This window comes from Procambarus clarkii, chromosome 51 (assembly GCF_040958095.1).
Source record: "Procambarus clarkii isolate CNS0578487 chromosome 51, FALCON_Pclarkii_2.0, whole genome shotgun sequence".
NCBI classification, from domain to species: domain Eukaryota; kingdom Metazoa; phylum Arthropoda; class Malacostraca; order Decapoda; family Cambaridae; genus Procambarus; species Procambarus clarkii.
Window position 1 is genome coordinate 10,278,347 of NC_091200.1, and position 15,711 is coordinate 10,294,057.

Below are 15,711 nucleotides of genomic sequence, written 5' to 3' on the forward strand. Positions count from 1 at the left end.
CTGGCCTCCACGAGCACCCGTCGCTCGACCATCTGGCCTCCACGAGCACCCGTCGCTCGACCATCTGGCCTCCACGAGCACCCGTCGCTCGACCATCTGGCCTCCACGAGCACCCGTCGCTCGACCATCTGGCCTCCACGAGCACCCGTCGCTCGACCATCTGGCCTCCACGAGCACCCGTCGCTCGACCATCTGGCCTCCACGAGCACCCGTCGCTCGACCATCTGGCCTCCACGAGCACCCGTCGCTCGACCATCTGGCCTCCACGAGCACCCGTCGCTCGACCATCTGGCCTCCACGAGCACCCGTCGCTCGACCATCTGGCCTCCACGAGCACCCGTCGCTCGACCATCTGGCCTCCACGAGCACCCGTCGCTCGACCATCTGGCCTCCACGAGCACCCGTCACTCGACCATCTGGCCACCACGAGCACCCGTTGCTCGACCATCCGGCCACCACGAGCACCCGTCGCTCGCATTAAGCCCTCCTTGTGAGAGCCAGCCAATACGACTGCGACGAATTCAGCATTGAAAAGGACGGTGGCGGGCGACATGAGAGAGTTGCTACTTAGCTGTCCACCTATGGCAGGGCTACACTGTCTGGACAGCCATCTAACCCCTAGAAGGAAGGGTGAAGAGGGATGAACCTTGGAAGGGCTGGTGGTAAATTAGGATCGGGTAGGGTGTTTGTCCATAGTAATGTTGGTTAAGGTGTTGTGGACCGGTGGGCTGGGTGTGATCTGTCCTCCTTATCCTGTCCTCTTTCTCCTCCTACCTTCTTGGCTCTCTCACACACACCAAAATGTATGGTCTTGGGGGGCGCTTGACCAAACCTGGTGATATTTGGTGTCGTTCTTGGCGAAGAAGACAACTGGGAGATGCCGTGTAGAGTCACTTTAGTGGGATACTTCCCTGGAAGCACAAACCGAAACTGTTTCTATTTTCCGCTTGTTACAACTTGTAATAAAGTTGTTACATCTTGGCTTAACGTATTTATGACGTATTAGAACGTTGTTACAACTTGCTATATTGGTTGTTATAACTGGTTAGGTGGTAAAACTTGTTCGAACGTTGTACCAACGTCGTAGTTTTGGTGTGTTTGGCGGGTTGGGATTTATTGGGGTAGGTACCACCTGGAGGTTAACCAGGAGGTCGGCCTCTTACCCATACTATGAGTTCGTTGCTTTGTAGCGATGAGCAAATGGTAACGGTAAGGTCAACGGTGCTAAGTCTTCCAAAGGTTCCAAATGTATACCACCCCAGTATGTATACTTCTGGGTTTACCATCTATTACACCTCAGTATGCATAATACATTGTTATCGCGGTCATTTGACTTCGTTGAACATGAACACATTGGTACTAAGTTTACAATGTCCTCCCCCCGGAGCGCTTTGTCCTCCCCCGGGAGCGCCTTGTCCTCCCCCGGGAGCGCCTTGTCCTCCCCCGGGAGCGCCTTGTCCTCCCCCGGGAGCGCCTTGTCCTCCCCCGGGAGCGCCTTGTCCTCCCCCGGGAGCGCCTTGTCCTCCCCCGGGAGCGCCTTGTCCTCCCCCGGGAGCGCCTTGTCCTCCCCCGGGAGCGCCTTGTCCTCCCCCGGGAGCGCCTTGTCCTCCCCCGGGAGCGCCTTGTCCTCCCCCGGGAGCGCCTTGTCCTCCCCCGGGAGCGCCTTGTCCTCCCCCGGGAGCGCCTTGTCCTCCCCCGGGAGCGCCTTGTCCTCCCCCGGGAGCGCCTTGTCCTCCCCCGGGAGCGCCTTGTCCTCCCCCGGGAGCGCCTTGTCCTCCCCCGGGAGCGCCTTGTCCTCCCCCGGGAGCGCCTTGTCCTCCCCCGGGAGCGCCTTGTCCTCCCCCGGGAGCGCCTTGTCCTCCCCCGGGAGCGCCTTGTCCTCCCCCGGGAGCGCCTTGTCCTCCCCCGGGAGCGCCTTGTCCTCCCCCGGGAGCGCCTTGTCCTCCCCCGGGAGCGCCTTGTCCTCCCCCGGGAGCGCCTTGTCCTCCCCCGGGAGCGCCTTGTCCTCCCCCGGGAGCGCCTTGTCCTCCCCCGGGAGCGCCTTGTCCTCCCCCGGGAGCGCCTTGTCCTCCCCCGGGAGCGCCTTGTCCTCCCCCGGGAGCGCCGTGCCCTCCCCCGGGAGCGCCGTGCCCTCCCCCGGGAGCGCCTTGCCCTCCCCCGGGAGCGCCGTGTCCTCCCCCGGGAGCGCCGTGTCCTCCCCCGGGAGCGCCGTGTCCTCCCCCGGGAGCGCCGTGTCCTCCCCCGGGAGCGCCGTGTCCTCCCCCGGGAGCGCCGTGTCCTCCCCCGGGAGCGCCGTGTCCTCCCCCGGGAGCGCCGTGTCCTCCCCCGGGAGCGCCGTGTCCTCCCCCGGGAGCGCCGTGTCCTCCCCCGGGAGCGCCGTGTCCTCCCCCGGGAGCGCCGTGTCCTCCCCCGGGAGCGCCGTGTCCTCCCCCGGGAGCGCCGTGTCCTCCCCCGGGAGCGCCGTGTCCTCCCCCGGGAGCGCCGTGTCCTCCCCCGGGAGCGCCGTGTCCTCCCCCGGGAGCGCCGTGCCCTCCCCCGGGAGCGCCGTGCCCTCCCCCGGGAGCGCCGTGCCCTCCCCCGGGAGCGCCGTGCCCTCCCCCGGGAGCGCCGTGCCCTCCCCCGGGAGCGCCGTGCCCTCCCCCGGGAGCGCCTTGTCCTCCCCCGGGAGCGCCTTGTCCTCCCCCGGGAGCGCCTTGTCCTCCCCCGGGAGCGCCTTGTCCTCCCCCGGGAGCGCCTTGTCCTCCCCCGGGAGCGCCTTGTCCTCCCCCGGGAGCGCCTTGTCCTCCCCCGGGAGCGCCTTGTCCTCCCCCGGGAGCGCCTTGTCCTCCCCCGGGAGCGCCTTGTCCTCCCCCGGGAGCGCCTTGTCCTCCCCCGGGAGCGCCTTGTCCTCCCCCGGGAGCGCCTTGTCCTCCCCCGGGAGCGCCTTGTCCTCCCCCGGGAGCGCCTTGTCCTCCCCCGGGAGCGCCTTGTCCTCCCCCGGGAGCGCCTTGTCCTCCCCCGGGAGCGCCTTGTCCTCCCCCGGGAGCGCCGTGCCCTCCCCCGGGAGCGCCGTGCCCTCCCCCGGGAGCGCCGTGCCCTCCCCCGGGAGCGCCGTGCCCTCCCCCGGGAGCGCCTTGCCCTCCCCCGGGAGCGCCTTGCCCTCCCCCGGGAGCGCCTTGCCCTCCCCCGGGAGCGCCTTGCCCTCCCCCGGGAGCGCCTTGCCCTCCCCCGGGAGCGCCTTGCCCTCCCCCGGGAGCGCCTTGCCCTCCCCCGGGAGCGCCTTGCCCTCCCCCGGGAGCGCCTTGTCCTCCCCCGGGAGCGCCGTGCCCTCCCCCGGGAGCGCCTTGCCCTCCCCCGGGAGCGCCGTGCCCTCCCCCGGGAGCGCCGTGCCCTCCCCCGGGAGCGCCGTGTCCTCCCCCGGGAGCGCCGTGTCCTCCCCCGGGAGCGCCGTGCCCTCCCCCGGGAGCGCCGTGCCCTCCCCCGGGAGCGCCGTGCCCTCCCCCGGGAGCGCCGTGCCCTCCCCCGGGAGCACTGGACGACGCTACGACTGTCGCTCCGGCGTCTCTAATGATGTTCACGCATAAGTTATACAGGTGGAAGGTCATTAATCCTTACCTGGTGTTATGGGCCTTCCGGGCATTGTTTTTGGTGGTGCTGTTATTAGCATAAGGTCTGTTTTACGCTGCGATACAGTGAAGAGTATTGTCATGGGCCCTAAGGCAGAGGTGGCCACCCCGCGGCGGGGGCGTGACCAACCCTCAAGTTGTCTCTCATGGTTGTGGCAAGACGTTGGTGAACGGTTATGGCGAGACGCCCACTGTAGCGACGTGTTCTCTAGTGGGGGAGAGGCACAGTGTGGGCAGGCAGGTGAGGGGGTGACCAGGGAGGTGTGGGGGTGACTAGGCAGGTGTGGGGGTGACCAGGGAGGGGATAGACACCCTGGTAACCCCCAGCTCCACCTGACCTCCAGTGAAATTGGTATAATTAATAGATTGCTTCACACCGTCAATTATATGTTTAAAAAATAAGCCCATTCGTGACCCATCGTAGGCCTAAGACCCAGATAAGTGATGTAAGGCGTGTTCCTCCACCATCCCCAGCACGCCCGCCACCATCCCCAGCCCGGCCTCCACCATCCCCAGCCCGGCCTCCACCATCCCCAGCCCGGCCTCCACCATCCCCAGCCCGGCCTCCACCATCCCCAGCCCGGCCTCCACCATCCCCAGCCCGGCCTCCACCATCCCCAGCCCGGCCTCCACCATCCCCAGCCCGGCCTCCACCATCCCCAGCCCGGCCTCCACCATCCCCAGCCCGGCCTCCACCATCCCCAGCCCGGCCTCCACCATCCCCAGCCCGGCCTCCACCATCCCCAGCCCGGCCTCCACCATCCCCAGCCCGGCCTCCACCATCCCCAGCCCGGCCTCCACCATCCCCAGCCCGGCCTCCACCATCCCCAGCCCGGCCTCCACCATCCCCAGCACGCCCTCCACCATCCCCAGCACGCCCTCCACCATCCCCAGCCCGGCCTCCACCATCCCCAGCCCGGCCTCCACCATCCCCAGCCCGGCCTCCACCATCCCCATCACGCCCTCCACCATCCCCAGCCCGCCCTCCACCATCCCCAGCACGCCCTCCACCATCCCCAGCCCGGCCTCCACCATCCCCAGCCCGGCCTCCACCATCCCCAGCACGCCCTCCACCATCCCCAGCACGCCCTCCACCATCCCCTGCGCACCAGCTGCGCACTCTCATCCCATAGGAATGAAATAAAATATAAGCGTCTTGTTTCTTGATTCTCCCTCATCTTCCAAATTTTTCTCTTTCTGTTCCTCCATCTCCTTACTCCATTGTTCTTCTCCCGGACCCCTTAACATCACACAGGTCTCTCCCTAAGTATGTGGGCACTGGCTTACGTGAAGATATACTGAATGGTGTACCCACAGTCGCGCCCCTGCCCAATAATCCAAATTCCTCTTCAGAGTGACCATATTGTGCTTGAGAAGAGGGAATTGGTAGGTATTAACTCGCACCTGGTGAAGAGCAACGCCCCTGTGTCACCTGGGCCGGACGTTGGTGCGTTTTGTGTAAGTATTATAGCAATTACAGTGGGCGGGGGTCTGTGTGCGGGCCCGCCCGCCCCGACACCCGCCTGCGTAGTTCAGGAATGTGCTTCATAATCCCAGGTGCGCATGTTCTCGCGTGTGTACTCACTTAGTTGTACTCGCCCAGTTATGCTTGCGAGGGTTGAGCTTTGGCTCTTTGGTCCCACCTCAAATGTCAGATCCATGAATCTGTACATCAGTCAACTGATGTATAGATTCCTGAGGTTAGTGAGCTCTATCATATTCACATTTGAAACTGTGTACGGAGTTTGCCTCCACCACATCACTGACTAATGCATTCCATTTGTTAACTACTCTGACACAGACAAAATTCTTTCAAATGTCTCTGTGGCTCATATGGGTACTCAGTTTCCACCTGTGTTCCATTGTTCGTGTTCAGCCCATGCTAAATAGTTTGTCTTTGTCCACCCTGTCGATTCCTCTGAGAATTTTGTAGGTGATCATGTCCCCCACCTTTCTCCTCCGTCTTCCAGGGACGTGAGGTTTAGCTCCCATAGCCTTTGCTCGTAGCTCATACCTCTCAGTTCTGGGACTAATCTGATAACGTACCTCTGAATCTTCTATAACTTTGTCGTGTTTTTAACTACGTATGGACTCCAGACTGGAGCTGTATACTCCAGGATTGGGCTGACATAAGTGGTATACAAGGTCCTGAACGATTCCTTACGCAAATTTCTAAAGGCAGTTCTTATGTTGGCCAATCTAGCATATACCGCTGATGATATCCTTTTGATGTGGGCTTCTGGGAGCAGGTTCGGTGTGATATAGAAAGTAATACAAGACATAAAGAAAACCCCAAAATATTTCTTCACATATGCAAACTCAAAAGCAAAAACCACTGTCAATATTAGACCTATTCGTACAAGTGAAGGTTCATACACTTGGGATGACAAAGAAATTAGTGAAATCCAAGAAAAGCAGTATGAGGACATGTTTAGCACTCCAATAAACAGCATGAAAGTGGAAGATCCGGACAACTCTATGCGTGCTATCCGAACCCTTGTAAATAACTAATATCAACACGAGCGAGGCAGATTTTGAAAGAGACATTATCAACATACACTCAGCCCCGGGTCCAGATTCATGGAATTCAATATTTATATAAAAATGCAAAGTGCCAGTAGCACAGGCACTCAGTATAGTGTGGAGGAAGAACTTGGACACGGGGGAGATACCAGAAGCGCTTAAATCAGTAGACATAGCCCCTCTACACAAGAGAGGGAGCAAAGCATTGGCTAAGAATTATAGACCAGTTGCACAAACGTTCCACATAATAACAGTTTTTGAGAAAGTGATCAGGAGTCAGGTCACCAGTTTCATGGAGACCAATGACCTCCACAACCCAGGCCAACGTGGATTTAGAGCGGAAAGATCATGCCTCCAACAGTTTCTTGATCACTACGACAAAACCACTGAGGCATTAGAAGAAAAACAAAATGCAGATGGGGTATACACGGACTTCGCAAAGGCATTCGATAAATGTGACAATGGAGTGATAGCACACAAAATGAGGTCAATGGGAATAACTGGTAAAGTAGGACGGTGGATACTCAGTTTTCTGTCAAACAGATCAAAAAGAGTAACAGTTAACCATATCAAATCGGGTCCAAGCGCAGTTAAAAGTTTTGTAACTCTGGGTACAGTCCTTGCACCACTGCTTTTCCTTATTCTTATATTTGATATAGACAAAAATGCAAGTCACAGTTTCGTATCATCCTTTGCAGAGTGGCACAAAAATCAGCATGAAAATTATCTCGGCTAAGGACATTGAAAATTACCTCGGCTAAAGACATTGAAAATTACCTCGGCTAAAAACATTGAAAATTACCTCGGCCAATGACATTGAAAATTTACAAGCAGGTATTAATAACGTTTTCGACTGGGCAACAGAAAATATCATGATGTTTAACAGTGATAAATTCCAGGTACTCAGTACGGTAAAAATAAGGACCTTAAAAACAATACAGGGTACAAAACACAATCAAATATGCCCATAGTAGGAAAGCAGCATGTAAAGGATCTGGGAATAATGATGTCTGACGACCTAACGTTTAGGGAACATAACCAACCAAATATTGCGTCAGCCAGAAAATGATAGGATGGATTACGAGAACTTTCAAATCCAGGGATCCCATCAGAGAGGTTGTACTATTCAAATCATTTGGGCTGTCCCGTCTTGAGTACTGCTCAGTACTTATATCCCTTCAGAGCAGGAGAGATTGCTGTAATAGAGGGAGTACAGAGAACATCTACGTCATATGACACGATAAAGCGCCTAAATTATTGGGATCGTCTCGAAGCTCTCCAAATGTACTCACTAGAAAGGAGACGAGAGAGAGATCAAATAATATACACATGGTAAATACTGGAGGGCCAAGTACCAAATCTACACTGTAAAATAACATAATGGAGTGAACGATATGGAAGAAAATGCATAATTGAACCAGTGAAGAGCAGAGGTGCCATAGGCACAATCAGAGAACATTGCATAAACATCAGAGGTCCACGGTTGGTCAACATCTTCCCAGCGAGTATAAGAAATATTGCGGAAACAACCGTGGACATCTTCAAGAGAAAACTAGATAGTTTTCTTCATGGAGTGCCGGACCAACCGGGCTGTGTGTGGGCCTGCGGGCTGCTCCAAGCAACAGCATAGTGGACCAAACTCTCACCGTGGCCAGGCTTGGGGAGTGGAAGAACTCCCAGAACCTCATCTAGCAGGTATGTGCCATCACAACTTGCCTCACATATACTTGTAACATTCCCACATAGTACAGGAACACTAATAACCCAAGATTTTGAAACGTTAAATTTCTACACGAAATTTTCTTTCTGTGCTAGTAAGGTACAGTAAGCGCCTAAATTGTGCCGAGTGCCACATTAAAGGTGCATGTAAAGGCATTGTGGTAACGCCCACGACCCCTTCCTCGTGAGGTGCCTGGAATGTCTCCTTCCCTCCTACACTTCCTGCCACCCTCATCTCTTGTACATTTATCGCTCTTCAACCCGTTCATGCTCTATGAAGCTACGATGGCCCTGTGCCCCATGTTTTGTGTGTCCCCTCTACCCCCGTGTCCTGTGTGTCTGCGTGTCCCCATTACCCCGTGTCCTGTGTGTCCCCCTCTACCCCCGTGTCCTGTGTGTCTGCGTGTCCCCTTTACCCCGTGTCCTGTGTGTCCCCCTCTACCCCCGTGTCCTGTGTGTCCCCTTTACCCCGTGTCCTGTGTGTCCCCCTCTACCCCCGTGTCCTGTGTGTCTGCGTGTCCCCTCTACCCCCGTGTCCTGTGTGCTGGGATTATTGGAGCATCCTGTATGGAGGGCGGGGCGCCCACCGTGAGGTTGTTGCTCGTAGGGACAGGTGTGTGCACTCTCGGTGCTTCCTCCGGACAGGTGGCTTCCTCCTCTTCCCCCTACTTCCTCTCCAACTGCAGGTGCTCGCTCATTCTTATCCGTTTGCAGATGCCACCCCTCTTTACTCACTTCCCTGTGGCTCATCTGTAAACACACATGAGCCACAGATGTTAGAGCATTTTCAGTCTAAGAGTCTTACATTATTGGTGCGAATTAGATGGAGTGTTGAAATCAATTCGATACATAGATTTAAATGTAAATATAAAAAAAAATTGTGAAAAAAAAGATCGCAGCCATGAACTAATGGTCGTCGGAAGGCGGGGCTTAAGAGCAAATGCTCGACCCTACAACGACAACAAGGCGAGTACAATTAGGTGAGTAAAAACACACACAACACAACACGAGTCCAAACAATGAGTGCCTATGTTATTGACGCGTGAGTACGGCAGTAGTGGATACCTTGCATAAAATATCTGAAGCTGTGGTGCATTGTGGGTTAATTACATTTTTCTTTTTCCAGGTAAGCGAGTGTTTGGGTTTGGACCATTGCCTCTCGGGTGAGTGTGTGAAGTAATCCACTTGGCCGTGGTAAGTGAACGGGCATTATTGTGTAGTTACAGCTACAATATTGTCGTGTATGTGATGGGACGCAGACGTTCCCCTTTACCGGCTGTTGGTGGAGACGGCTCAGTATGTCTTTATGCTGGAATGTTGACTCGACGCTGTCGGAAAGGTGACAAAATTCCTGTTTCATCATCTGTTTATACTCAAACATTTTTTCTTGCGTATTTGTGTTCGTATTTCGAACATGTATGGGAGTGAGAGGAAGGGTGTAAGGAAGGGTGTAGGGGAGATAAGAGATGTACAACTCAGGCCCTTGGTGAGTTTTTTTTTTTTTTTTTTTTTTTTTTTTTTTTTTTTTTTTTTTTTTGCCGCCGGAGGCGGTTAGTTTATTGTGCACCCCATACCCATCCCGTGAGCGGTAGCGCAAAAAGCATTACAGAGGGCACAAAAGGTCTTTATCAGACCTCATCTTAGATTATTACATTAACAATTTCATCTATCCTTCACAACTTATAATTACAATATCAGCTAGTTATAGAGAATGATCTATTTCAAGAGCTATATATTAACAGTAAGTCATTATACATACATGGTAGGTCTTATCGCTAAAAGATAATTGTTTGAGTAGTGGAGATATTAGAGAGTCATAGGGGAGCTGCTGTTTATTATTAGTCTTAACAATACACTATTTGTTTCTTATTCTCATATGTCGTTTATCTACTGGAAGCGAAATATGGATACAGTGTAAGGATTTTAGGAAATTTATCCATGGTAATAATACCTGCCATATTATACAGCGTGAGCTTAGATTTATCTCTAAATGGCTCAATTTTACTACGTTCCAAGATATAGTGTTCGAGTGTATGTCCCTTTCTTTGTCCACACACTTTACACTTTTCTTCATCTAGATCCCTATACAAGCCGAACTGCCAGAGATATGAGTGCCGAGTGCCTCATAACCCGAGAGTGAGGTCACCAACCGTGGGTCACCAACCGTGGGTCACCAACCGTGGGTCACCAACCGTGGGTCACCAACCGTGGGTCATCAGCCGTGGGTCATCAGCCGTGGGTCACCAGACGTGGGTCATCAACCGTGGGTCATCAACCGTGGGTCACCAACCGTGGGTCACCAACCGTGGGTCACCAACCGTGGGTCACCAACCGTGGGTCACCAACCGTGGGTCACCAACCGTGGGTCACCAACCGTGGGTCACCAACCGTTGGTCATCAACCGTGGGTCACCAACTCACCAGGACAACGATCTCCAGCCTCGTGCTCCAGTCATACGTTATTTTTTTATTCGGCTTTTCTTTCCAGCTGAGCATGCGGTGGTGGTGTCAACACCTGCATTAATTCTTGAATCAGCTTGGATCTTTTTTATCATGTAGACATTACCTCCTCCACCCCCACGACGCTGCTGGGGGGGGGTGGGGGGAGGGGGGGGAGACGCCGGGTCTCGACTGTGGCACAGCATTCATGAGGCGGGTAGAGCCGGGTGATCTTCTGCATTCCTCTTTTTTTTTGTGTGAGAGGACGGTTCAAGGCCGGGGCGCTGGATTCCGGCACCGCGGAAGCAAGGGTAGACTAGTGCCGCGGGTCAGACACCTGGCGTGCTATAGTGCCGCGGGTCAGACACCTGGCGTGCTATAGTGCCGCGGGTCAGACACCTGGCGTGCTATAGTGCCGCGGGTCAGACACCTGGCGTGCTATAGTGCCGCGGGTCACACACCTGGCGTGCTATAGTGCCGCGGGTCACACACCTGGCGTGCTATAGTGCCGCGGGTCACACACCTGGCGTGCTATAGTGCCGCGGGTCACACACCTGGCGTGCTATAGTGCCGCGGGTCACACACCTGGCGTGCTATAGTGCCGCGGGTCACACACCTGGCGTGCTATAGTGCCGCGGGTCACACACCTGGCGTGCTATAGTGCCGCGGGTCACACACCTGGCGTGCTATACCAGCTTGATGGGGTTCTGGGAGTTCTTCTACTCCCCAAGCCCGGCCCGAGGCCAGGCTTGACTTGTGAGAGTTTGGTCCACCAGGCTGTTGCTTGGAGCGGCCCGCAGGCCCACATACCCACCACAGCCCGGCTGATCCGGAACTTCTCTTAGAAAACAGTCCAGTTTTCTCTTGAAGATGTCCACGGTTGTTCCGGCAATATTCCTTATAGTCGCTGAGAGGACGTTGAACAACCGTGGACCTCTGATGTTTATACAGTGTTGGATTGTGCCTATGGCACCTCTGTTCTTCACTGGTTCAATCCTGCATTTTCTTCCATATCGTTCACTCCAGTATGTTGTTATTTTACTGTGTAGATTTGGTACTTGGTCCTCCAGTATTTTCCACGTGTATATTATTTGATATCTCTCTCGTGTCCTTTCTTGTGAGTACATTTGGAGAGTTTTGAGACGATCCCAATAATTTAGGTGCTTTATCGCTTCTATGCGTGCCGTACATGTTCTCTGTATTCCCTCTATTTCAGCAATCTCTCCTGCTCTGAAGGGGGAAGTGAGTACTGAGCAGTGCTCAAGATGGGACAACACAAGTGACTTGAAGAGTACAACCATTGTGATGGGATCCCTGGATTTGAAAGTTCTAGTAATTCATCCTATCATCTTTCTGGCTGACGCAATATTTGGTTGGTTATGCTCCTTAAACGTTAGGTCGTCAGACATCATTATTTCCAAATCCTTGACATGCTGTTTTTTTTTTGCTATGGGCAGATTCGATTGTGTTTTGTACCCTGTATTATGTTTCAGATCCTCATTTTTGCCGTACCTGAGTACCTGCAATTTATCATTATTAAACATCATGTTATTTTCTGCTGCCCAATCGAAAATTTTGTTGACATCTCCTTGAAATTTGTCAATGTCTTCAACAGAGGTAATTTTCATGCTGATTTTTGTGTCATCTGCAAAGGATGACACGAAGCTGTGACTTGTATTTTTATCTATCTGATATGAGAATAAGGAACAGTAGCGGTGCAAGGACTGTACCTTAAGGTACAGATCTTTTAACTGCGCTTGGACTTGATATTATTTGATTGACTGTTACTCTGTGTTCTGTTCGACAGGAAATTGAGTATCCAGCGTCCTACTTTACCAGTTATTCCCATTGACCTCATTTTGTGTGCTATCACTCAATGATCACATTTGTCGAACGCCTTTGTATTTTGTGTATACAACATCTGCATCTTCTAGAGCTTCTGTGATTTTGTCATAGTGGTTGAGTAACTGTGACAGACAGGATCTGCCCGCTCTAAAACCATGTTGTCCTGGGTTGTGCAACTCATTATTTTCCATAAAACTAGAAATTTGATTCCTAATCACTCTTTCAAACACTTTTATTATGTGTGATGTTAATGCAACTGGTCTATAATTTTTTGCCAAGGCTTTACTCCCCCCCTTGTGCAGAGGAGCTATATCTGCAGATTTAAGTGCAGCTGGTATCTCCCCTGTATCCAGGCTCTTTCTCCATATTACGCTGAGTGCTCGCGCAATTCCTGTTCTGAATGAACAGCATGTAAAAGTTTATGAATGTCTCTGTGGGGTCGACCGCTGGATGTAATAGACTTGACTCGAGGACGGGTTGCGAATCCCGGGCGCTGTCCACTGAGCTACCAGGCACTCAGCTACTGTGTGTTCACAGTAGCTCCAGGTCGTATACACCGAGGTTACGGACAGGGAAGGGAAGCACGCCTCCCCACCCCCCATTCCACGACTGGTTGTGGGGTGGGTGGGGGGTGCAAGCACTCCCCCCACGACTGGCTGCCTTCAGCGACCTTGGCCACCTGTGCCACCCATCCCCTTCCCCCTCCCCAATCATGGGGGGGGGCGCTCACATGCGTACACAAGTAACCAGTCGATGATAGTTGTGTGTGGGAGGGGAAGTGTGGTGTGTGTGTGTGTGTGGGAGGGGAGTGTAGTGTGTGTGTGTGTGGGAGGGGAGTGTAGTGTGTGTGTGTGTGGGAGGGGAGTGTAGTGTGTGTGTGTGTGGGAGGGGAGTGTAGTGTGTGTGTGTGTGGGAGGGGAGTGTAGTGTGTGTGTGTGTGGGAGGGGAGTGTAGTGTGTGTGTGTGTGGGAGGGGAGTGTAGTGTGTGTGTGTGTGGGAGGGGAGTGTAGTGTGTGTGTGTGGGAGGGGGGAGTGTAGTGTGTGTGTGGGAGGGGGGAGTGTAGTGTGTGTGTGGGAGGGGGGAGTGTAGTGTGTGTGTGGGAGGGGGGAGTGTAGTGTGTGTGTGGGAGGGGGGAGTGTAGTGTGTGTGTGGGAGGGGGGAGTGTAGTGTCTGGGAGGGGATTGTAGTGTAGTGTGTGGGAGGAAAGTGTAGTGTGTGGGGGAAGAGTGTAGTGTAGTGTGTGGGAGGAAAGTGTAGTGTAGTGTGTGGGAGGGGGAGTGTAGTGTGTGGGAGGAGTGTAGTGTGTGTATGTTCAGTAGTCAAATATTCGGTTCCATTCTAATAATCAATTAGTCATTTTTGTATTAATACATTAGGTACATGTGCATTAGTGCAGCTACCCTAGACTATATGAAGTGGAGTACAGTGTATCAAAAAGAAGCTAACTAGGTGATGCTAAAAAATCCCCATCACACAGGATGGTTAGTCATACAGAGGCATGTGATAAGCGGTCTGCACTGGCAGACTCCGGATGCATTTTGAGGATATCAACACCACAAGATTGAATAAGGTAGCAGTGGTAATACAAGTCCCCATCTCGCAGGATGGTTAGTCATACAGAGCCATGTGTTTAATAGCCTGCACTGGCAAATTTTGGGTATACTGTGAGGATATCTTCAAGAATACGAGAGTGAATAAAGTAATTGCAAAGCTCCAGGTACCTCATGCCAACTGGTCTGAAAGGTCTAATAACTGGGCATTCAGTGATGTAGTGCGGGAGATCATGCCGTAGTTCCTGCTCACAGAGTTTGCAACTGGAGTGCTCAGGATTGGGAGACCCGTCACCTGCAGCCACCTGCCACAGGTAACGGTAACCCAACCTGATCCTTGCAACCACTGTGTCGCACAGTCTAGTGGACGTTTTGTGCTGTCCATAGATGTAGGTTTCAGATCTGAACAAATCATAGCTTTTTATACTAGTACTTTCAGGTCGTTGGGAGTCGGTAAGTTCTTTCCTATCAGATCTGAATGTTTGGATCAATACAGTTTTGACAGCAGAGATGGGGATACCTAGATCTAATTCAACTTCAAACTTGTTACACGCTAATTTGGCTGCAATGTCTCTCATTATGATGGGTTATATTTATGTGTGAAGGTATCCATACAAAGGAGATTAGAGACCCTTTACTCTGTGCATCAATTAGGTCATTTATAATTGGGAGTATGAGGTTCTTGCTGTCGATCTTCCAAGAGAAGTTTTCGATTGCTTGAAGAGCAGACTTTGAATCGCAGAATATTATTCCTCCTCCAATGTTTTTTAATGTGCTGGTTGCTAAATGTAATGCTGCTAGTTCTGCTTGTGTGGAGGTCAGCCAGTTGTTTAACCTGACACTGACAGTCTTTGTGCAAATATTATTTCTATAAAACCTACATGCCGCTGCAGTCCGTCCAGTAGAAGACTGGACTGAGCCGTCGGTGTAGACACAGTGCTCGTGAGATCTTAGACTCTCGATGGAGGAGGCAATTGTTTCAAGAGTGACAGCTTTGAGTAGAGCAAGATTCTCATTATCTTTCTTGGTGACAGGTGTGTATGATACTTGAATGGTGGGGTACAGATAAAGAGGAATATCAGAGACTGGTAGATTGCACTTAAAAGGAATGTTAAGTTTAATGAGATTGTAAGCATTGTTTCTCAGCCAATTATCATAAAAGGAGTGAGTTGGTATGTCGGCACCAGTCAAAAGGGTGATAACAGCACTAAATAATTTGTCTCTGAGCAATGCAGGAGATGTAGGATCTCTCATGACTTTAAGGCAAAATTAGTCTAGACACTAGAGACAGAAAGTCTACGGAAAAAGAACCACCAGTTTACTGGGCGTAATCGATAGAAAGTAAGTTATTAACACATGTACAAGTTACTTGACCTTAGTTATCACTGGTCCCCGTGACGCAGTGGTAACACACTCGCCCCGCGCTTCACCAGCGATTTGGCCTGGGTTCGTATCCTGGCGGGGGAGGATTGACTAGGCGCCAATCCTTAACTGTACGCCTCTGTTCACCCAGCAGTGAATGGGGTGCCTGGTTGTTAAACGATTTGGCGGGTTGTAATCTAGGGATTAATAATTAGTGGCTTTACAAGAATGTAAGAACTCTTGTATATATAAATACAATAACAAATATATATAAACTTGGCACTGCCGACTGCAGCAAGATGCTACTGAGTTCAGTTGGTCCAGCCCAGGAACATGAAGCCCCACAACCTTGGTACGCTAGTCGTCAGGTAGATGGTGTTAGCTTAAACTAGTCAAGTACGTAGATTACATAAAACTTACTAACATTGGCACACCAGTCTGTAGTTAAAGTGCGTCTAAGGTAACGTACTGCTTAAGTTTGTAATCAGTGTGTGACTGGTGTGCTGTCAGGTGGTGTGTGGTGGAGGGTGGTGGTTGTAATGTGGTGGTGTGGGGGGGAGGGTGCTGCTGGTGGAGGTTGCTGGTGGTGGTGTAGTTCCTGGCCGTACAGCTAAAGAGATAACACAAGGACTCTCTGTACCCAACATTCCCCCCCTCCCCCCCTTTTC

General features: G+C 52.7%; 2 protein-coding genes across 2 annotated transcripts; one reads left to right on the forward strand and one right to left on the reverse strand.

Moving 5' to 3' along the window:
• Positions 1-1,279: 1,279 nt before the first annotated feature.
• LOC138351972 (autotransporter adhesin BpaC-like) lies at positions 1,280-3,688 on the reverse strand. The gene is made up of 2 exons (XM_069304147.1): positions 3,595-3,688; positions 1,280-3,510 (listed from the first exon to the last, which is right to left on the reverse strand). The coding sequence occupies exons 1-2, from the start codon at positions 3,686-3,688 to the stop codon at positions 1,280-1,282; spliced, it is 2,325 nt and encodes a 774-aa protein (XP_069160248.1).
• Positions 3,687-4,749, forward strand: LOC138351973 (uncharacterized). The gene is made up of 2 exons (XM_069304148.1): positions 3,687-3,832; positions 4,080-4,749. Exons 1-2 carry the CDS (start codon positions 3,687-3,689, stop codon positions 4,747-4,749), a joined length of 816 nt encoding a protein of 271 aa, XP_069160249.1.
• Positions 4,750-15,711: the final 10,962 nt, after the last annotated feature.